The 23,744-nt window shown below is 45.4% G+C and overlaps 1 protein-coding gene across 1 annotated transcript in view; it reads right to left on the bottom strand.

Moving 5' to 3' along the window:
• DMGDH (dimethylglycine dehydrogenase) overlaps positions 1-23,744 on the bottom strand; it is an 834,031-nt gene that overhangs the window by 257,948 nt on the left and 552,339 nt on the right. The window contains exons 11-12 of the mRNA XM_069627418.1: positions 23,192-23,322; positions 994-1,211 (exon numbers count right to left, since the gene is read on the bottom strand). Coding sequence (XP_069483519.1) covers positions 994-1,211; positions 23,192-23,322 — 349 coding nt within the window. The remainder of the gene's footprint in view (positions 1-993; positions 1,212-23,191; positions 23,323-23,744) is intronic.

Raw genomic sequence — 23,744 nt, 5'->3', positions numbered from 1 at the left:
GACATTCGGAGCATAGTTTATCAGCTTCCTGATCCACCAGTACTGTGCCAAATCAAACCTTTCATTTTCCAAGAGTATGACTAGGCCAGATTGAACACCTGAAGGCATTTGTCTCAACTTGCATACAGCATAGTGCAAAGTAGAGGAACTGCCACCGCTCCACAGTACTAGAGAAATCTGAATAATCTGTTTTGAGTATATAATCTGGATTAAGGGCACCAGTCTTCCATCCCTAAGAGTTGATCTCCAGAGGAACCACTCGCAAACTCAGTGTAGTTTCCTGAATTGGCAACGGATAGGTGAAACACTTATTGGCTGTGCAATTCGCCTTCTCCAACCGTAAAAGAATGCCCATCCTATCTTTGCAACGTCTTCTGCACTCCCATACAAAGGTCCCCATCTTCAATCCTGAACAAGAAGATCTGGTACTTTCATCAACTGCGAACTACTTTAAAGGGCAGGATTAGCGGTCAGCTCGAGAAGGAAATAGATTTTCTTTTATAATTTCTTAAAACAGTGGAACTGATTTCCTTAAAGAATATACATTTGAGCAAAGATCACAGTAAAAGTAGAGCGGAAAGAGAATACAGAAACAGTTCACATTCGGAATTGCATAAAGCCTCAAAGATAATTAATAGCAATGACGAGAACTTCCATAACTCAACTCTATTATTCTCTGAATGCAAGCCCCCAAAACCTGAAGGGTTCTGCACACTAAAAACGGCACTGTATAATTTTAAGTGATTTCTTTGCCCCAGCAAGAAAGCCTAGTCCTAAAGAGGAAGAGGTCAGTTTTGGGATGTACTTGTCTGACATTAAAGACCATTTTCTCACACACTTCTATGTGGTCACTCAAAATGCAGAAAGGGAATCCTTTACCAGGATTCTAGTGTTCAACTACTGAATATACAATCTTTTTTCAATTCAATTTCTTTGTCTTTTTAGGATTTTGAAATTTCAATGAGTACATTTTTAAAAGAAATATCATCGCACCTGTATAAGAGATCCTAATGGCGGTGAGAGGAATGTCAGACAGTCTAATATATTTAGACTGAAGGAATTTAAAACTAGCATTGGAGAGATCCTCTGTGGTCAACTTCTGAAGCACATTCCGAGCCAGTGGTCCCGCTACACCAAGAACTCCAATCTCATCAGTCACATTTTTAATTTGCACATTATATCCTCCTTTGGCAGCCTCCTCTTCTATCATCCTGCAAGGGTAATATAGAGAGGTTACATCAACAGTCTTAGAGTAATACACATGTTATCAATCATAATCCCTCTATTGGTTTACTATCAGTCCTCATCTGTTATCGACTCTCGCTACTACATGCGGAAGCTGATGGACATCCATTATGTAAATATCAAGTTCAAACCCACGGGTAACTTGCATACAATAGAACGTCTACTTTTACTGCAGTTTACAGATGCAACTCAGAGGATAGCAAAGGGACCCCAACAAAAGGGTAAGAATTCATAGCAACATTTATCTTCAACTAATCCACAATATTTCCAGTTCCCCATTACTTCTTTATGTGCTAGCAGATGCAAGAATGCACTAAAGATCTCCTGGCATCAATACTGCAGTGCCATCAACTTACTTTGTTGAAAGTTTTACCAGTACAATGAAAGGATGAAAATGGCTGCAAGTGTTTGCGATTTGCATAAAACATGAGACAAAAAGAAATCCTAACATAGGTTCTACCAGTAGTACTCTAGTCTTGACACCTTGGGTCTACAATGGGCCAAATTAAAGCAACACTTGCAAAGGGGGAATCACAAAGCATCATACAAATAGAAGAGCAGAACATGCCATTTACTGATGGAATAAAGGGTGTGTGCGTGTGTGTTTTCTATGGTTGAACGAGAGCTCAACAGAGCACAGTGGAGCAAAGACCAATGCAAGCAAGGGTCCTGCAGGCAGTTGGCAGCATTTTAGTTTGATCCTGAACAAGAAGCCCAGTCGGCCAAATGGGAAACATCATTTTCCCAAAGAAGGAAAATATACTCCCGTTACTTAACATCTATTCTTTGTTCCAAAATACCGGCATTCACAGCATATGGGCAATTATCCAACCTGTGTATGGTACTGGAAACTGTATGAAGGAGCAGTGAGATTACAAATGTGGGTGTGGTTTTCCCATTCATTGCCGGCATTGTACCTCCGCAACCCCAGCATGCTTCATTCACTGAAGCGGGATGGCATCCCAATTGGCATGGAGGCATAAGGATGGGCTAATTGAATGGAGAGGGCTACATTTCTTAAACACAATGCAGTAAATACATAATGTGGCAATGCAGAGAAACGAAGACCGTGGAGAGACTTTTTATAGATATATTTATTAAGATTCAAAAGAGAAGGGTAAACACATTCAGGGACTAGGAAAATTATTTTGACCCTAATAAGGAAATGTTGAATAATACTAAGTAAAGAATGGTATAACAAAGTGTGACTCCTCAGATGGTCCCTGCATCTCAGGGTGCATAAGCCCATCAACATAAAAGTGTTACTCCAACTCATCAAGTAACCTTTCCTAATCACTAGTTGGAATACACTTCTCCAGGGCTCAGTACTGTGTTTAATTACACAATGTCCGGTTCTCAGTTTAGGTCAACTCTCTCAAGTCTCCTCAAAGGTTTCTCCTCTTCAGCACCATCACTGTAAGTCTTTTCATGAACGTCAATTTCTTTCAGGTCCCTCCACGAACTTGGGTTCCCCCTACTAAACGCCAAGATCTTCCATGAGTTCAGTCAGAGTTTTCTTTGGGCCTCTCCACGACCTTGTTTCTCTTAGCACATCAATCTTCTAAGGTCTTTCCATGACATTTGGTTCTTTCAGGCTTCACATAGGTTACTCCACAACCGTTAGCTCTCTCAGACGTCTCTTAATAATAATGGGTATTTCCTCCTGCCTCATGCAGGATCTTTTTCAGGCAGATAACATTCTTACCCTTCTGCCAGGGGTGGGTATTGCTTCTGGATCCTTCAAGGATGCACACCAATCTCTGGCCTTCCTTCTGGTACCTGCTTTGGTGTAAAGGATCTATCCTTAGGACCTCTCCAATGAATCACAAGCTCTTGAGGTAGGACTTCTGCAATACCTTTGCCACAGAAATTGACGCACGACTGACTAGTGTGCTACCTCCTTCCAGATTGCAGGCTCTCAGAATATCCAGGAAGCGGGTTAAAGCACATATGTGTCCCGCCAGTCTTTGCCCCTCACTGACGTTTTCCCTTTTATAGTGCTGTGTCACTGAATGGTTTTCTAAACTGGTCTAAGAATGGTCCTTCCCTCAATAGGTTTTTTCCTGCCTTGGGGTTCATAGTATTACCCACCTTGGGCCTACCCCCCTAATAAAGGATCCACAGTCAGTCTGCTTGGTTTGCCTTCTCATAGAACCTCTAGCATATGCAAAGCAGGGACATTCCACGTTTGTGATAATTGCTGGAGTTGACCCCTCCCTCATCTCCTTCATTCTCCACCAAGCGGCCATCTCTGACTGTTCTTGCTATCTTCAAGTTCCCTTTTCATTATTAACAGTTTCTGTTGGTTGGCAGAAATGAACAGCAAATGCCCCATGAATGCTTGTAAGGAATCCTATCACACATCAATGAAATAAGGTGTATTTTACTGTTTTGTGGAGTGGATACCTGTCTCTTGGTCTAAAACCGGATCATCAATGAATAGATTGTTAAGTAACCAGTCCTGATGCATTTGGGCTAGTTCAGGGGCTGGCATCTCAATCATTACTTGCACATGATCTGCAATTATGCCAGAAAGAAAGAAACATTGATTCTTGTATCGCAAGGATGAACATGTGAACAAAAAAAGAAGTCTGCCTCCCTCACGCATGCTCATTTAGGAGTCTCTCCGACCCATTTTCCGAACTTTCAATTTAAGTTTTTTGTAAAAAGGTTTCCTGTAACAAACAAACTGATTTTTAACGAAAGATCTTGCCAACTTCTGAACTCCTTAAACTAAGAATGCAACCTGTTAATGTTACAAGATACAACTTTAATCATACCACTCGTATGTGTATCATATTAATATTCTGAGGCTTTTGATGCGTGCATAGCTTTTCCTAAGAAACGTTACTGCAGTTACAAAGCTGTTCATCGCATAGGATAACTAACGTATTCCTTGCACCCTTTAACTGATTTGCATTACAAAAAAAATACACAAACTTAGCAATGAACCATCCCATAACCAGGGGCGTGTCGAGGGAGTGGCCTGGTGAGGCATGTGCTAGCCCTGAAATCTGATTGGTCACGCCAGGTGCCACCCCCATTATTCTAAACTATGATCATTATCTGTGTGTGCGCTCGTTCTTCATGCCACCCCTGCATCAGTCAGTGCCCCACTTGGGTCACCCCAGTCAAGAGAGTCTGGACACGCCAGTGCCCATAACACTATACTAAACATACGGGGAAAACCCATTAACCAATCCTGCATCATCAGAGAACTATTCCAACTTGCACTATGGAGGCAGTATCACCCAGTAGCTGCCAACGCTTGTGAAAAATAATCCCCCCTAATGAATCATTCTCTCCCCCTACACACCTCCAGGCTCCTTGGAATTCATTAGTCTCCTAGGAATGTATACAATTAGGAGACCCACTACATCCTCTTTAAGGAAAGAGAACAAGTGTCAGATTAATTACCAACAGATGAAATATGCTGACAAAGTAGCACATCACCAGATGTCATCTGGGCCCTTTGAAAGACCATTATGGTCTTTGCCCTGCTTTGGAGAGCCACACTCTGGGCTATCCCCCACCCCCTTTCGCCACTGTGGGTCTGGGTGTGAGCAGATTCCCTGCAAGCCTGATTTAATACAGCTACCAGAAGTCCTTGCAGCTGAATCATCACTGATTGATAACACCTGCACTGGCTGTGAGCTGCAAGCAAAGACTGCCTCCCTGACCTGTGAAGAGCACAGAAACTGGTAGGAGGATATCAGTGGCTGAGTAGGTTTTCTGTACAGGGACCCAGAGTGCACCCCCCTTTCCTGTAACCTCATCTATGTGTTTATGGGCTAATCAATGGGGGGTAGGGAAGCCGAGTTATGTCATCACTTCCGACACCTGCCGGATTTCCCAGGATTTGTTGCAATGAACTGGACCATCTCATCTCTGTCTTAAAGGTTTTTTCGCTGTATTTCAAGGCTTTTATCAGGCTATATCTTTCAAGGGCCTTGGCCACTGAGCATGTTGTACCAATTAAATAAAAAAAGTCTGTCTCACACTGGCCATTGCCCACGTCCACCTTCAGCTGTGGCCACTGTCCAAGATCCCCAAACAGTTCAAAAGATTGCCGAGCACTAGCCAGGGGCATCCTAGAAGAGTGGCCCATGTACCCTCTGAGTTTCCCCTGAAAGATTCATGCAGAAACCGCTCCGCCTGGCCTTCTTTTACTGCGCTAATCAGTGACGCTGTAAAGCAGTGTTTGCCAATTACGGCAGTCTTCCCCGTCCCCACTGCCACTATCCATGTGCACCCCTCCTCCTTTCTAGGTGCTCCCAACCACTGTGTCTCGGAAGGATAGCTCAGGGGCAATGCACTTGCTTTGGAAGCAAGACGACGCAGAGCAACACAGGTTCCATCCCGGGTCCGCACTTATAAACTTCTGTGTATTAAACGCGTTATAAATAACCAGTTATAATCCCTAGTGCTCCATGATCCCCTTTACCTGCCGGTATTTCTTTCCGAGCTTGTCTCGTTATATTCCTGTGGTAAGACAAACATGTTCAGACTCAAAACGGGTTCTCCAGCACTCCATGATCTCTTCAACTACCCATGCAGTCTTTTTTAAACCTCCCCATCTCTACCCGAATATGTACCCATCCCTTTCAATCTCAAATCAATTTGAGTCCTTGACTTTTTCGGATTCCCACAGGAATAGCTCGGACTGAACAAAAAACAATGGGGAATTTCATTTCTGAACATCCACAGTTTTGCAGTGTGCCATGCGGGACACAATATGTGCATAGCGGAGAGTCTCCCCTTCAGCAGCACGTTAATACAATTCCAGAAAAAAATCTACTGAACGAATTTACATCAAAAATAGTCACATCTGCGATGCTTTGTGCCAAACTTCTTGGAATGAATCCATGTGAGGGTTTTCATGCTACCCGTGTTCAATAAAAAACCCGTTTTATCTGTGGAGAAATGAATGGGAATAGGCAGAAAACTGCTGTTTTTGGTTTCTTAGAAACTGTTGAAAAGTTTAACAAATTGTTCCCAAAATTCCCAGTTTGGGGGGCCCATGACAGACATTTCCTTTTATGCAATTCTAGCCAAATCCGAGTCAAAAGTTGTAAGCAATAGCATTTTAGCAAATCAATTCAAATTGATTTCATTTTAACGCGGGATGATCGCTGCCCTATGTATACCCACACACAGAGATGAAGATAGTTAGGCTTGCCAAGACTTCTGTATAAACTTGTTTGTGAAACCCTTTTTAACAAAACTAAGGCAAACGTGTCGTACAGAATGAAGCTTTGCCATTTTCCTCTAGCGCAAAGCCAGCGACCATCTAGAAAAAATGAAACAGAAGAGTAGACCGGAGACAAAGGGGTCTGCAGGTTTTTTGTGTCAATTCCTTATGGCCTGCTTAGTGTGTAACATACTGTTTGTTTATATTTAGAGGAGTTGAGACCCTTTGAATGAACCTTTTCCATCGCGTTACTTTGCCTCCTTGCACCTTCGTGGCACAAGCCTAGAGCAGCCCTCGGATATTAGGGCCAGCAGGGTCTAGAAAGGCAGCAAGAGGTGGGCAAGGGAGAGAACTGCATAAAAAGCTGTTCTAGTGCATTGCCTTGACCACTTATGCCTAGCTCTGGATGTGTGTGCCATGTTGATTGGGAGAAAGCATAAAATGGGGTCTATGGTTGAGGAGGAGGAGCAGATCATATCAGGAGGAACTCTGTCCAAGGACAGCAACAGCAGGTAGTAACCAATATTGGGAAAGTGACCAGCACAGCAGAACAGCCTTGCCAAGCAAGTGGACGGAGGAGGAGACAAGGCCGAGAAGAATAAGCAAAGGAAGAGATCAAAAGGCGAGGAGACCTGGACAGATACAAGGAGAACCCATCAGTTGCAGAGGGGAGAGACTGTCTTGAGACCTGACGGAAGGGGACATGACTTAGGGAATTAAAGAAGTGCGAGATCGCTAGGAGGCGTGAAGTGTGGCTGACGAACAAGGACTGGCATTGAAACTTGACAGGACAGTACTACATATGCTTGAAGTTGTTGGAAGAGTTCCTGCAGTCACTGAAAGACTGAACATGGAGTACAGAGTGCTGCATGCTGGCTGCCAGCAGTCGGAATAGATCCCAGTGAGCTTGAGAAGCTAACATGAAGGATCTGAGAGTTGTGTAAACGTGCTGCATGCTGAAACCTAATCAAGCAGCTCATGGAGCCATTGAGAGAATGATCAGAGAAAAAAGCTGGCAGATGGAACGTGTAGTAATAGCTCTACAAAGACCAGAAGACGTGGATTATTGAGAAAAAAGCTACATGCTGGAACATGTGGTAACAGATCTTGGGGTCACTGACCAACTATACATTAAGAAAAATTGACCTTAAGAGAAAGCGCTACCTGTTGGACCTTCAATGTAAGAGAAATAATGCAGCCAGCAGAACGCATAGAGTCCTGGAGAAAGTGACTGAAAAGAGATGCTGAATCTTGAAGGACGAGTTACTGGAACTAGAAAAGTAAAAACACAATCAGGGGAACATTACACAATGGAACTTTAGGTTAAATAAAAGTTATCAAGGACACTTAATAATGACGCCACAGAAGAAACACTCTAGCAATCAAAGATTCAGTTTCAAACCACCTGACAGAGTGAATAAAGTGGACCTTTCCACTATGAGCTGTCATCATAATTAGAAGAAACATAATACACTTCCCCCCCATTGTGTGGGAAGATAAAAAAAAGGCAGCAACAACAGTTCACAGCATCAGGAACATGTCCTTCGCTTGCTGTTCGAGTGATGTCGGGGATCCTGGGTGGGTCCTTCCGGTAGCCTAGTTTTGATGGGTCGTAGAAACATTAGATCTGCCGGGCAAACTCCTGTCGTGCTTTGTGGCGATATTCCCTTAGCAGCTGATAGAGGGCTTGCTCAAAAGGTTTGTTGATGATGGAGGTTATCTGCAGAGTCCCCTTGATGCTTGCCATGAACCTCTCAACAATGCTGTTGGCTTGCGGCCATTGTGGGGTAATTTTCCTACACTGAAACCTCATGTACTTTGCGAAGTTTTGAAAATCTTGGCTAGTGAATGGCGGGCCATTGTCTGACTTGACTCTTGGGATTCTGTACGCAGATAGCATGCGGTCCAGCGCTGGGATTACGCACGTGGCCGACGTGCTCTAGACCACCTGGGCCTCCGGGAAACAGGAGTGTTCATCTATGAGCACATGAGCATAGGTGCCATTTCAAAGAGGACCAAATAAATCCACTGCCAGCTCGTCCCAGACGTTTTCAGGGAGCAGAGACATTTGTAACGGTTTCAGGTGTGGTGGCAGGGCTACCTGCGCGCACGTGAGAACACCCCCCTACTATTTCCTCCCCCATGGTGTCCATCTTGGGAAACCACACCTTTTGTCAAAGAAGGCGCTTCGTTGACACGACCCCCCAGTGGCCTTCATGTGCCAGCCCAATTATCTTCACCCGTAGAGCCTCAGGGACGACCACCTTGCAGCTTTTGAGGATGACATGGTCATCCACGATGGACAACTCGTCCTTTACCAAGTCTAGACACCGGATGTCATCTCTCACGGCCTCAGCCTTGTTCCTGGCTTGCTGTTTAAGAAAGGAGGGTTTTTCTGATTTGATGCAGAGAGCGACTATGCTGAGAGCCTTGTCCTGCTCAGACGCGCCCACTAGGTCAGCCCAGTCCTCTGGGAATGGTTGGAGGTGGTGCACCACATAGTTGATGTAAGCATCCGCGATGGAGGGCCCCATGAGAGCCGGGACTATCAGGTGGCGGCATAGGTAGTCTGCCGGATTGTCCTCCTTGCCCGGGCGTTGTTGGATGTCAAACTTGTAATCTTGTAGGCGCAATCCCCATCTGGTGATCCTGGGGGGCATTCTGGCCTTGGGATTCCCATAGATCGTCAGGAGGGCCTGATGGTCTGTTATAACTGTAAACGCTTTCCCGTACAGGAACAGGTGGAAGTATTCACAGGCCCATACCACTGCCAAACTCTCCTTCTCCACCTGAGAGTATGCCTATTCCGTTGCCGTGAGGCTCCTGATGGAGTAAGTGACGATAAACACGTTGGAAAGGTCGGTGGGGTCTCTCTGCATCAAGATTGCACCAAGCCCCACCGGGCTGGAATCTACGATCACTTCGGTCTTCCTTTGTGCATTGAAGTACGCCATGTCTTCGGCCCGGGAAATGTTGTTGCGAATTGTTTCAAATACACTCTGGCAGTCTCTTGACCACTCAAATGGCTGGTATTTGCATGCGAGTAGTCGAAGCGGATTGTTTACTGTGGCATAGTCCTTAAGATATCTGGAGCAATAGCTCACCAGACCCAGAAAAGACCGTAGTTCGGACATGTTCTGAGGGGGTTGTGCCGTGTTGAGCGCCGCTACCTTGTCCGGGTCAGGTTGCATACCTTTTTCTGAAAATATATGCCCAAAGAACCGAAGCAACCCTTTTCCGAATTCACGCTTGGATTTGTTGAGGGTGAGGCCGGCGGCCTCGAGTGCAGCACACACTCTGTGCAGGGCCACATTGTGTTCTTCCTTGGATTTTCCAAACACCAAGATGTCGTCTGAGTAGTTGAGGTGGTTGGGCACATGTCTTATGACCTTATGGCTCTCCTCCTAAAATATCTCGGCGGCCGACGAAATGCTGAAACTTAGCTTTCTATATTGGAACAGACCCAGGTGTGTTGCAAAAGTGGTGATGTAGCGAGATTCAGGTGCTATCTCTATCTGGTGATACCATTTTGTGAGGTCCAGCTTGGAGAATACCTTCGCTCGGTGGAGTATGTGGATCATATCAGTGATCCTTGGTGACGTTCGCGCTCGATCACTTCATTGGCTCTCTGCATGTCCACGCACAACCGTATGGATCCATCTGGTGACTTCTTGGGGACTGCGACAATGGGTGACACCCACGGGGATGGACCGATGACTGACTCGATCACCTGCGGTTGTAGGAGTTTGTCTAGCTCCTCCTCCACTTGCCTCTGTATATTCACGGGTATGCCCCGGGAGTGTTGGGCAACCGGCCAGACTTAGGGATGTATGTGCAGTTGTATCTTCCTTTGTTTCAGTTTTCCCAGCCCTTTGGACAATTTCTGGAACGCTGCTTCCACATCTTCTGAAATGGCAAAGTACTTATGTGCCATTAACTGGTATAAGATGTGTACCAGCCCCATGTCGACCGCTGTCCTGAAACTGAGTATGCAGCAGCTGTTGACTTCCATCTTTAGGATGTGTAGCGGGATCTTCGCTGCATAAGTCTTGTGAGTGCAACAGGCTGTTGTCATGCCCTGGCAAGGTAAAGGCGTGGTCGACCCATATGGAAAAATGTCAATCGTTGGCCGTTTGAGTTTCGGAGGCTGGGCGAGGGCATTGTAGGCCTCTTCACTTATAATATTTACTGTCGCCCCTCTATCGATGAGGGGTGTTGTTGATGTGCAACAGGAGCATGGGGCTATGTTGGGTGGCGGTGCTGTTATTTAGGGCCCACACAGTCTTTCTTACGTTGGTCGTCTCCCGATAATGGGGATTCCCTGCTTGATGGGGATCTCAGTTCTATCTATCAGACAAATCTTCTCCTGCCAGTGCGCCTAACACCCTCGGGAGCCTGGAGGTCTTCGGTGTACGTGGTCCGATGTTGTGCGTTCCTCTCTCCTCTGGCTCCCCTTCTGATCAATTGCCTGGGCGTGTTGACTGGGGTGTTCTTGCAGACAACCCGGAAGTGGTCATCTCCCCCGCATGTGACACATTGCTGCCCCAGGTTGGGGCATTCACCCGTGTGGAGATACTCCTATCCGCACAGGAAGCATGTAGCTTCTGACCTTTTGCAAAGTTGATTCGGCGTTGTGGACATTTTGTTAATGGCATCTGCTTCTGTGGGTTGTGTTGTATGGTGATCTTCCCTAAGCTATCCAGCTGGGACTCTAAAGACACTTCCATCTGAGCCTAGTGCTAAGAGGTCTTCCAGAGAGCGCTGCTTTTACAATAGCTTCTTCCTGAATGCTTGTGACTCGCAGCCTGCAATAACTTGAGACCGCAGGGCCTCCTCATTTGCATAACGGTGGAATTTGCAGTATTTGAGCTCCATGTGGAGCCTCATGACGTAGCTGTCGAGGGGCTCCCCCTTCTTCTGATGTGTTGTATGAAAGATGTGCCTCTCATACTCTATGTTGGTGTGGGGGGCGAAGTATTCTGACAGTTTGCCATGCAGGTTGCAGTATGACGCTGTGTCCAGGACGAGTAACTCCCCTGTGATGTCCCGCACAGCCTGTCCCACTGACATGGACAGAGAGTTCTTTAAGCGTGCGACTGATGGCCTCCACATAAAATTTGAAGTCCCTCGGCCATATTGCCCATCAGGGCCCCAGGTTACTGGTATCCAAAAGATCAAAACGCATGAGGCAGGTGTAGTACTTGCGTGGCACCCCAGATGGGTTTGCCTGTCCAGCAGCGCCTCCAGGTGCACCATCGCCGGATGTGGAGGAAGCCTCCTGATCTGACATGGTGGGCGGTGCAGGGGACCCCTATAAGGCCTGTAGCGCGTAGTCTAGTTGTCCCTTTTAGATTGTTCAGTTACTGTCCCGGTTCTGCCGTCCTTCTACCTGCACAGAACATGGCCTTGTGCTTGGGCCCTGTGCCGTTGCACCCTGCCTGCAGCCGAGTTGAGGGTGTGGTCCCCAGGCCAAATGTGGCCTTATGCTGCGAGGGAACGTCTCCCTACGAGGCTGCTGGCCTCACAGCTGTATGCTGAGGTGGGGAAGAAATGCCTCACTTTCCTTGGCACAGTGCAAATTCCCCTTTCATCTGGTGGCGCAGGAGGCCACATGTGTCTCTGACTGTGTGTGGCTGTGGGGAAATGATGCTCCCCTCCCCTTTTAATGAGACTGCTGCTCCTCCCCCTGCCCCACTGGCCTAGCGTGGCCTCCGATGTTGTCCGGTGTTGTAAGAGGAGGAAGGGTGCTTCCCTTGGCTCCGTTTCAGGTGCTGGGGACTGGAGGCCACATGTGCAGTTCAGGATGAGGGTGGGCTTACAACAGGGAGGCGCGCCGACGCACGTAGACCATGCTGGATGGCATCCTTCCCTGGCACGTAGTTCACCGCGCGGCCTCCCAGCAAGACCTCTGCTGGACTGCACGTATGCTGCTCTGTGCATGTCTAACTGCTTCATCGTCAATGTGAGGGCTTGGGTGTGTGAGGACTGCCCGACACCCAGCCTGACCACACACACTGGAGGTCACCGTTGTGACCGCAATAAGACACGGCAAGCGGAGCGGCTTGTTAATACGTCTTCTTTATTTAACTGAACTCCCCGAACTGACCTTGCCCCTCCGCCTGCCTCCCTAGCCCAACGTCACTTCCATTTGGATGTGGCCCCATACGCGGGCCACCCCGTATAACTATGTGTCCACGATATGACCGGTCTGTATCTGCAACCCTACACTCCCCTTACCTGCACTGAGTACTGAGACTACTAGGAGCCATGAAGGTTACCGCCCATTCAAATACTGGGACGTAGAAGAGGCCTGAAGGTGAAGTATGTCCTCTTCATTGGTTTAATTATGGTCAAGCAAGACGGACAAAACAAGCCCTTAACTTACACCTCCAGCCTATTAGTAAAGCTCAAGTGTATTAAAATGGAGGCAGAAGCTGAAGCAAGAGGACCACAGTGGAAGCTGAAGTCCTGGGAATCCCATGGAAGGTGATTGCGGATCAGAGGATCCCCAGCTGGGTAGGCGAGCAGGAGGCACTGCAGAAAGGCGAAGTGAAGCCCCTCAGAACAGCCGGCGAGTGCATTGTGAAGCTCCTGGCTATTTGGCTGTCCCCTGGAAACCGAAAGCAGAAAGAAGGAGCTGCCAAGACGCGGTAAGTGTCTGGGACACTCGCAATACCCAGAGTGCTCTAAGAAGACCGAAAATACAATACCGGTCAAATGAATGAAACGAAGCACGTTACTTATGCCGAATCCTGAGCTGAATTAAATAAATGCTACTAACGTAATATATGGAACAAAGCTAAATGCATTACTTATATTGAATGGCGAACTAAATCAAACTAATGAAAGTAACTTCATGCATTGAATGAAGCAGACAATGTTACTTATATGAAACGAACAACATTATTGACATTGAATCAAAGAACTGAATGAAACAAGAGAAAGTAACATAGCGTACTAAATTAAATGAACCAATTTCCTTCAATTGAATAACACATTGAATGAAAATAGTGAAAGAAACATAAGTTGAAGATCTAGATTTAGAAGCAAAGACATATTGAATTACATGAAAGCAAACGTAATAACAAGAACTATTTCTTTGAATACAATGATATAAGCTGAACACAACTGATGAACAATGAATTGGAATTTAATAAGAAGGGAACCCTACGTTTTGGTGTCCTGGGACTGATTTACCCAGGAACTGTGGTGAACTTGGGCAAGGGTACCTTAACCTTTATAAACCATATTTCATCTGATGCTAACAGGAAGACAAATTGAACTTTGTTGTGAACTTATTGACATTTGGGAGAGAAAGCTGACGAATAAGTCAGAGCTTGAAGTAGCTCAGAACTTTTTGTTTGGAACACTATTTTGAGTTATTGTTGATGTCCCTAAACTTATTCCAGAAAGTGGAAATTATAGTTCAGATAGAGGAACTCAAGGTTTTGGGGAAGCCAATAAATCATCTGAGAATCCTTCCAAATCAGAACCTAGAAAACCTCCAGAAGAAGAACCTGAGATCCTTCCCGACTTAGATTTTGCTCAAAGGAATGATTCTTTTTTGACAGAAGCTTTTATACAAAATATATCAGAAGCAGAGGGTCGGGAGAAAGGAGGATCATTTTTCTTTTTGAAACATGGAGGAGATACTATTTTAGGAGGACTAAATAGAACTCAATTGGTAATCCTTAAAGTTCACAAACAGGTTGTTATAGAGATAGCACATTTGCATCTAACAGGAGGTCATTTGAGTCAATATAAAACCCATGCTCACGAACAGATTTTATTGGCCTGGAAACTATGCACATATTAAGAACTTTGTCCAAGCATGTGAAAAGTCAGAAAACCAGCACACATATAACCACCTCCAATTCCTTTAAATCCATTACCAATATTTGAGATCCCATTTTCCCGCATTGCTATGGATATTGTTGGCCCATTGGAAACCTCTAAATTGGGCAACAAATACATTCTTGTGATTGCTGATTATGCTACCCGCTATCCTGGAGACTTTCCTCTGAGCTAAAATATCACTCAGCACAGTTTAAACACCCAATCCCCCCCCCCCACCACCACCACCCACTCCCGAGTAGGGTTTCCAAAAGCAATCTTAACTGATCAGGGATCTACCTTTATGAGTAAACTTATGGGAGAGTTCAAAGCATTGTTACAGATCGTTACTCTTCAAACATGTGTATCACCCCCACCCAGATGGTTTAGTAGGGAGATATGACTCTTAAAACCATGCTCTGGAAATTAATTGAACAAAATGGAAGAAATTGAGACAAAGTGATGGGCTTTATTTGCTGTTCGGAACCACCCCCCCACCCCCCAGGCATCCACAAGTTGTTCCCCATTTGAACTCCTATAAGGACAAGAACCTCTGGATGTTCTTGACATGTTACGAGAGACCTGGGAAGAAAAAAGAAGCCCCTATTCCATTTTCTCAAACAGCCAGTAGGTTAAAAGAACATATGTAGGCTGTGAGAGCTTTGGTGCAAACTAATAGGAACAAGGCCCAAGAACAACAAAAGATCGCCTATAATATCACCTAGATCCTTCTCAATAGGTCAAAAGGTTATGGTTTTACTACTTACTTCTGAAAATAAATGGGTGTCTCGATGGCATGGACCATACAAAATCTCACAGCAAATGGGTCCATGTAATTATAAGGTTGCACAACCAGACCATTGCCTTAAAACCCAGGTTTATTATATATATATATATATATATATATATATATATATATATATATATATATATATATATATATATATATATATATATATATATATATAGGAAGGAAAATCGCTCAGTCACCAATCATAATATTGTCATGTTTACTCGAGGAAGATGTAGAAGATAAGGCCTTGATTTCACCTGATCTTAACAACAAATCAAAAACAAGATCTACAAGATCTATAGGATTTAATAAGATAATTTACAGACGTATTTTGGGAGAAACCTGGAAGAGTGGAAGGTGCATATCATCATATCCGCACAACACCTGGTAAAGTGGTATATTTATAACCTTATAGATTACCAGAGGCTAGGAAAGAAATTATAGCTAAAGAAATTCAGACCATGTTGGAAGCCAACATCATTGAACCAACCAGTAGTCCGTGGTCCTCTCCTATCGTGTTGATGGCAAAACCCGATGGAAGTTGGAGATTGTGTAGAGATTTTTGCAAAGTAAATGCCATCTCTGCTTTTGATGCATATCCTGTGCCACGCATTGAGGATCTGATAGATTGACTCTGTAATGCATTATATCTTTCAACCTTAGATCTTACAAAGGGATACTGGCAAGTACCTCTATATGGGCCTGACAGATCAAACAGCATTTTCCGCTCCTCTAGGATTGTTTCAATTTAAAGTCCTACCCTTTGGATTATATGCTGCTCCTGCAACATTCCAAACATTTATGGTTAAGTTATTACAACCCTACTCAGAATTTTCTAGAGCTTAGATTGATGATATCATTATCCATAGTAAGGCATGGGAAGATCACTTGTACCACCTCTATACCATCATGAGAGTGTTAAAAGCCGCAGGAGTAACTGCTTACCCAAATATGTAAAAATATAAATTGGCCCAATCTGCAGTAAAATATGTAGAATTTTTTGTAGGTAAGGATACTGTCCAACCATAAGATAAAGTGAGAGCAGCCATGGATACACCTCCTCCCAAAACTAAGAAAGATCTAAGGGCCTTTTTGGGGTTAATGGGGATGACAAACTATGGATCAGTTGGGCGCCGGTAGGATATGATGGTCCAGTGGTCGCTGTTGAGCGAATTAATCAAATATATGGTCCAGTCAAGTCTTAGTCATTAATTTGGTTGTTTATTTTTGGTTAGTTAGCACCAAAGAAAACATCATTGTAGAAATAAATGACAATTTTTGACATGGTAAATCGCTACACAGCCGACACGCGTTTCAACCTAAGTCTTTTTCAAGGCCAATTGAGTTAGGGGGTGGGCTTCAAGATGCTGTAGGCTGGTCCTCCCAGATAAGGGCGCTAGGGGGGCTGGAAAGCCGATCGTGTGACACCCCCCTATGCTTCCTGTTCCAACCCATTCCAAGAGGAGTACTGATTGGGAATCCTTTGTCGCATGGGTGGGTATCTGATAACAGCCCTTGGGGTCAAAATAAACAGAAAACGACTGACTCATTTGTCCTAGTTAGTCTAATACGGTGCCAATGTCACTGTTGCATCATTGTCCTGCGAGCAGTTGCCCATCCAAACTATGGTACTTAAGAATCAAATGGATTTGGCTATAGTCTTAGCCTCACAAGGGGACATCTGTGAAGTGTGACGGCATCATGAAGCAAGACACAGACAACAAAGTTCAAGCAGAAATGTTTTATTTACTCAAATGTCAGGATGTTTGAAGGCCTAACTTGCCCTACAATAAGGTGGGATTTCCCTACCTAAAGAAACGAAGGAAAGTCTGAGTCAGAAAGTTCAACTTAAAGGTCTGTGTGTCCGGGGGTGCTGTTGAGCAGCCAAGAGAAATGGCTGCCTAGCATAGTCAATGGGCTCTGTGCTACGGCATGAAGATCTATAAAGAAGACGTCGAAATCCGATGGCAGTTAAAACATGGCTGTACAGATAAGCCTATGAACCTCTGGGGCATACTTGTGCCGAAGCTCGAGCTCCTAGCAGCTCTAGAAGCAGAGATACGGCTGGCTGCAGGGAACAACCACTATCCGCGCTGGGCTGGTGGGCTTGCCCTGGACCGACTGCACTTATATATTGGTGGGGGCAGTACCCCAGTACCCCAGAACCCCACTCTGGCACTACCTGGGGGATTGGCTGGCAGCTTTGAGGATCAGGGTCCCAGCTAACTGTCAGCTGAAATATATCTAATGCTGATTGCCCATTATGCACTGCTGACCACTACTTAAGCAAACCTGTGTTGTGGGGTGGGAGGCCGCAACAAAGAACTGGGATAGACCACTGAGCCATTAATTCTCCTGCCACAGTACCCCCTGAGATGCACCGTTACACACCGGCCTCGATTGCACAGCACCCACCTGGCGGGCATGGAGATTGGGTGCCCCTCTGTCGACAGTCAGGCCTAATCCACAATTGTACGGCTTGCCGTACCCCCAGAGCTAGACCCTAGTTGCCCACCATGACTAAAAGATCAGGAGGAGGAAAAAAGCCTGGCGCTATGGACACATTTGCAAGGTCTACTCCCAGGGCGAGCAGGGGCAGCCCAGCCAGGCCCAGATTGACCCGGCCCTCCTGGCCCCCTCACTAATGCCTTATCTGACAAGCATGATGAGGGCTATGGCGAAAGGGATTCGCTGCGGTGCATGAGAAGCTAGATGACATTACGGCAAAGCCCTCTCCCCCAGGCCCAAACCAAGAGACTTTCCCAGACCCATCATAGCGAAAGTACTGAGCTATCGAGACAGAGACCATCTTCTTCGTCTGGCCCTGGAAAAGAAAGAACTGAGACTGGGCTCCCAAACCATCCAAATATTCCCCGACTTTCCTATCCCGGGTCAAGAGGAACGCCACCAGTTTATTAGGGTAAAGAAAATGCTCCGAGAGCATAACATGCAATATGCCATTTTGTTTCCGGCATAACTGAAGCTCCAGTTCCTAGGCAAACGTTACTTTTTCACGGTCCCGAGCGCGTCATTGACGTTCATAGAAGCACAGATTCCTTTAAACAATCCCCTTGTAGAACCTGCAGAATAAGAATATACCTGTTTGCTTGTTTCTATAATCCAGCTTCATGAACAATGATCTCAGAGGTAACATTAGTCGATATTAGTGTATGTGTATGTTTATTTCAGTTTATTATTTATAGAGCGCACCCAACCCTAAGGTATCTGGGCACTTAAGCATAGTTGATTCGTTACAAGTGCAGTTACAAAGAAAAAGGTAAAGGTATAAAGACCAGGTTACAGATTGGTCAGCATGGCAACAATAGTATTACATACAAGAAGCGGAGGATCAGTCCTCGCTACACAACTAATGAGTAGAGTACAGAAGCCGATAGTGTGGTAGGTAGCTAATCTACAAGGTCAAGCAAGTTAGGTCATTAGTTTCACAAAAGGTCATGAGTAATAGAAGAGAGAACAGCAGAGTGAGTTTAATAGTGGCTGGGGTGTGAGTTAGTGTTGCTCGGAAAAGAGCAAGTTTTGCACTTTGGATCTGAATGTCCAAAAAGAGGGTTCAGCTCTGATAGCTGAAGGGAGTGAATTCCAGCACTTGGCCGCTAGCACCGGGAAGCTAGACCCCCCAGCAGTTTTCAGTTTATACTTGGGGATTTTAAGGCAGTGTAGGTATGAGGATCTAGTAGGTCTCAAGGGTAGGTTCCTCGAGAAGTTGTCAGTCAGGTATTTAGGGGCTGTGTTTGAAAGGCATTTATGTGTGATGACTAGAGTACGCAGCAGGATTCTATCACGTACTGGAAGGCAATGTGTATCCTGTCTGATGGCAGACATATAATTGGAGCATGGAATATTCAAGGCAGATCTCAGGGCATTTTTCTGCAGACTTGTAATCTGTTGAGATTGCGCTCATTAGTAACAAGGAATAAGGTGTTACAATAGTCCAGTTTGGATAACATCAAGGCCCTGGTTAGTAAATGGCAGCTGTTCGTGGACAAGAAGGGTTTGCATGCATTGATTAGTTTGTTGGTATATGCTGTAGTAGAGCCTGTAGTGTTGACTTGCTTTTGAGGGAGAGGGTGGAATCTAAGTAAACGCCTAAGGTTTTTACTTCCTTGGCTACTTTGATGATATTCCCATCAATGTTGAAGGTTTTATAACGTGAATCAAGTCTGTTCAGACACGCTTGGGAGCCAACAATAAGAAGTTCTGTCTTGTGGTCATTTAGACAAAGGCTGTGGGCAGCCATCCACGCCTGTATTTCCAGATAAATCTTAGTATTTTAGGGTCTTTGTTGTAGCAACCAGTGAGTGTAATGAGGACCTGGGTGTCATCTGTGTAATTCGTGTAAGTGACACCCAGGTTATCAAGACGATCAAAGAGGAGCTTAGTGAAGATATTATAAAGCGTGGGTGACACACAGGACCCCTGCGGGACTCCACAGTGGATAGGTACTGGTTCAGCAGACGCTGTAGGAGCGAAGACCCTGGTTGTTCTATTAGGTAGGAAGGATTGGATCCAGTTAGTGGCGTTAGGAGAGAAAGTAGCAGCCATGGACAGATGTTTGGTCAAGCTCTGGTGGTCGACGAGATCAAATGCTGCCGATAGGTCCGTCAATAGAAGGATAGCCAGGTGACCCTTATCTTTGGATTCATCCATTTGGATTTTTAAATCCAAGAGGGCAGTTTCTGTGCTGTGCCTAGGTCTGAAACCAGATTGTCGGAGGCCAAGAAGGTTTTCTGTTCCAGATGTTTTTGAATTTGAAGATAGGCTTCTCCATCTAATATTTTTAGGAGAAAAGGGACTGGTCTAGGTCTGTAATTGGTGTGTATGTTAGGGTCAAGGTTAGGTTTTTTGAGGAGAGACATGATTCATGCCCCTTTAAGATTGTTGGGGACTGAGCAGCTATTAAAAGATGCATTAATCAAGGCAGTGATGAACAGTGCTAGGTCTTTTGCTCACGTCCTTAATGATAATGATGTGTTATTTATATAGCGCCTTAATCCAAAGTACTTTACAGAGCACATATTTACATACAGTATCACCCAACCGAAATTGGTACTCATTTATCGACCTCGGAAGGATGAAAGGCTGAGTTGTGGCCTTGCCGGGATTCGAATCTGCGACCTGCAGATCACGCTCAGATCGCAGCAGCGAGCGCTCAACCTGCTGAGCTATTTTATCCACTAATAACTAAGGCTGGGCATCTCCCTGGCATCTTGAAGGTTTGAGCCCTATGATTGATCTTTTGGCATTGCAGAGTGGTTTTAAAGCGGCTGTGAACCATTTATTTAAGTGGGCTGCCGGTTTAGCCTTTCTAAGTTTGAGAGGGGCAATTGTATTGAGCGCTTGTTCTATGGTGCCATTATACAGGTCTACCAGTGAAGATGGGTCCATGTCTAGCTTATGGGTTAAATCAGTGATGGTCTGTAGCAAGGGTAAAAAGTTGTCTGAGGTCATATTACGATTACTTCTGGACAGGGATTGAGGGGACAAGGCAATTTTAGTGTTAATGTGGGTGTCCTTCTCTAAGGTGATGGTGATGCAGTGGCGGTCGGACCGTGCGCAGGGTGAGTTGTTAAGGATAGTAGTGGAGCGGTTTAGGTCTGCTAGCCAGTCCAATGGTCTACCCTTGCTATGGGTAGGTCCGTTAATGCGTTGTTTGAAGCCAAGCTGTGTAATGGCGTTGTCTATATTAGAGGTGTTAGGGTCAAGGTCTCCCAGCAAGATGATTTGCGACCCCGGTTTGGTATTTTGAGTCAGGAGGTGGGTAATGTCTTCCTCAAAGGAAGTGATGGTCCTGGGTGGACAGTAGATAAAATGGAGTCGAATGGTGCGGGTGGCTGTGAGCGGGAGTTTAACTGAGGGGAGTTCTGCTAAAGGGAATGATGCAATTGAGCATTCCCTAAAGCTCAAGTGTGATTTGGCTATAAAGGCCACTCCTCCACCTTTGCCAGTGCCTCTGTCTGTTCGGATGATTGTATAGTTATCTGGGATAGCTAGTGCTAAGATGGAACCTGCCGCAGGGTATAGCCAGGTCTCTGTTATAGCAAGGAAGCCTAGTTGGTTAGAGATAATAAGGTTGGCAATATCCAGGGCATGGGCTACCAGGGAACGTGCATTAATGAGAGTTCCTTTGATGGTTGGTCTGTCTAAATCTGAAGCACCAGATGGTGGGGTAGGGTGTGTAGGAGAGCAAACATGTTTGTTGGCGTGAGTGGGTACAATATGTAGTCTGTTTGACATCTTAATGCGCAGGAGGCGAGAATAGAGTCTCGTGTTCCTCAGGCCAAGTGGACATGTGGCCAACGGTATCGGAGGGGAGGTGAAGTGGTGGATCCATTCGTCGGGTGAAATGGAGTTGTTCGCTCTGGTGGTTGGAGATGCGTTCGGACCAGCAAGGTGTGAATAAGGCTGAGAGGCTGGTAGGAATTCTGTAGGAGCTATGGTATGAAACAGAGGTAAGAGGGTTGCCATGGCGAGCGTTACTCTCTGTAGAGTGGCCATGTGGAGGCGGCAGGGAGCCAAGATTGTAGTTCCGGTTGAGGAGTTATAGCACGGGTGGAAGTGCAATGGGGTACTAGGTACAGTGTGGTGTACTCAGAGTAGCACTACGTGATTAGGCATAATGGGATTGGCTAGGCAAGACATAATGGACTATTGGGTTTGCAGCAAGGTGCTAAACAGAACACCAAAGGCTAAATGTGGAGTTTACCGCAATGAGAATGCTAGACAAAACACAGTAGGTTCAAATGCATGGCTATATGACGTAGAGTAAACATTTTTGCACAAAACACAACAGGATGAGTAATTGGGCTGAGAGATTTGCAGAAAATGATGTGGCAAGGCAGTAATCTACATGAAGCATTATAGGGTTACTGCACGACATTCGGGAGCAACATGATAGTGACAGCACTAAAGAGCTAAAAAAACAGTACGAAATTTGCTGCATGGAAGACAAGGTGGTTGACAATAGTGTGGACGTTACGTAAATGGGCAGTGGGAAGGTGAGTTGCCCTAGAATTGAAGGTAAAAAGAAGTCTTCAAGTTGATGGTGGCAGCAGAGGTTGAATGATACAGTTGGTGCATGGCCTTGTAACTTGCATGCGTCTGAAAAGTTTGTCGGCGAGATGTCAATAGACCTTGGCGTAAGAATAGGAGGTATGCGCCGGGGGAATGGACCAGGAGGGGTTGAGTGTGCAATAGACACTCTTACCTGGCTACGAGGCCTCAGTGGGATTTATAGTACTTACCATCTCGCCACTCTTTATATAATGGATGTGATATCCCCAATATATGGTAATATGCCGTGCGACAACGCCACACCCCATTGCAGTTGCTTAGTGTGAATTGAGGGAAACATGGCCCCTGTGCTAGGTTCGAACAAGGGGCCAGTTGGAGGATGGGAGAGGCAGTGGGGGGAGGGGGCAGGTTCTGGATCCTAGGAAGGGGCCCGTCAGATGTTTGTGCGTCGGTTGCGCAGTACAGGGGAGCTGGGGGGAGAAAACTGTTAAAAGATTGCCGATTGAGTAATCAGAGGTTTTGGTTCTGCATTACATGGGAAGGAATACCAGTTGTAAACACAGTGTACAATATATTCCTGACCCTCAGTTCGGTCTGTAATCATTTTAGGCATATGTCCAAGCCATTTGCTTGGGATTCCCATTATTCTGGCACCGCATTACCAGAATTGCGCCCCATTTGCAAATGGCACATGATGTGGTTTGCGCTTCTGGCATCGTAATTTTGGGAATGCCACCATTCTACTCTGAGCAGACATTTGGTGTGCACCCGTGCCCTTTGTGGGTGGGAAGGAGGCTCACTGGGAAACAGGATTAGGTGCAAATAACCTGTACAAACTGTAGAAGAAGCAATCTTTAACGCAGAGAAGCAAGGAAGCACAGCATCTGAGAAACTAGCTGGGCAGTCACTTGCTCAGGATTAACAGCCGAGCGGGTGTGACAACCTTCACAAACCTGGAAACATTAAACAAGCACCTGTGATGAGAGCAGAGGAGCATAGCCAGTAGGAAGGAGGATGGGGATAGTGAGAGTGAATGCATGACTTTCAAACAATGAAAAGAAATCTAAAAATGTGAATGGAAACAAAGCTTCACCAACCTGAGATCATGTAGTTCAGACCCAGAACCAGTGACCAACAGAAACTCTCCAGGAGTCAAATGTGAAACAGTAAACTCAGCATAGACATGGCCTCTTGGTGTAAGCATGTGACTTACGTTTGTGCAACCAACCTGTAAAAGCATAAGGGAAAGCATTGGTTTAATCCACATTCAACTCTAGCCCATCTAGTCGAGGATTACAAAGTGAAAGACGTGGCAGATGTAGGTCTATGCACCTACAGTTCATAAATACTGCCATGGAACAAATATTGTGGCTTGGAACTGGAATCAAGTGTCAATCTTAAGAGTGCATTGGACAATGCTAAACAATAATACAAGGGCAAATTAACAGACTTAAAAATCTCAATGGGAAATGAAAACAGTCATAAAAAAGTAAATTACTTCCAATGATTAACTTCTAATGTACCATTTCAGATATGCAGCCGAGTTTGCATCGCCAATGGAGAACAGGTACCCAACAGTGTTGAGATACCGTATTTGACTGCAACAGAGCATATTGAAACTATCTGATCAGAAGGAGACTATGCATCTGG

Source organism: Ambystoma mexicanum, chromosome 6p (genome assembly GCF_040938575.1).
Source record: "Ambystoma mexicanum isolate Mex_15411 chromosome 6p, UKY_AmexF1_1, whole genome shotgun sequence".
NCBI lineage: Eukaryota > Metazoa > Chordata > Amphibia > Caudata > Ambystomatidae > Ambystoma > Ambystoma mexicanum.
This window is presented reverse-complemented; position numbering and strand designations above follow the sequence as displayed.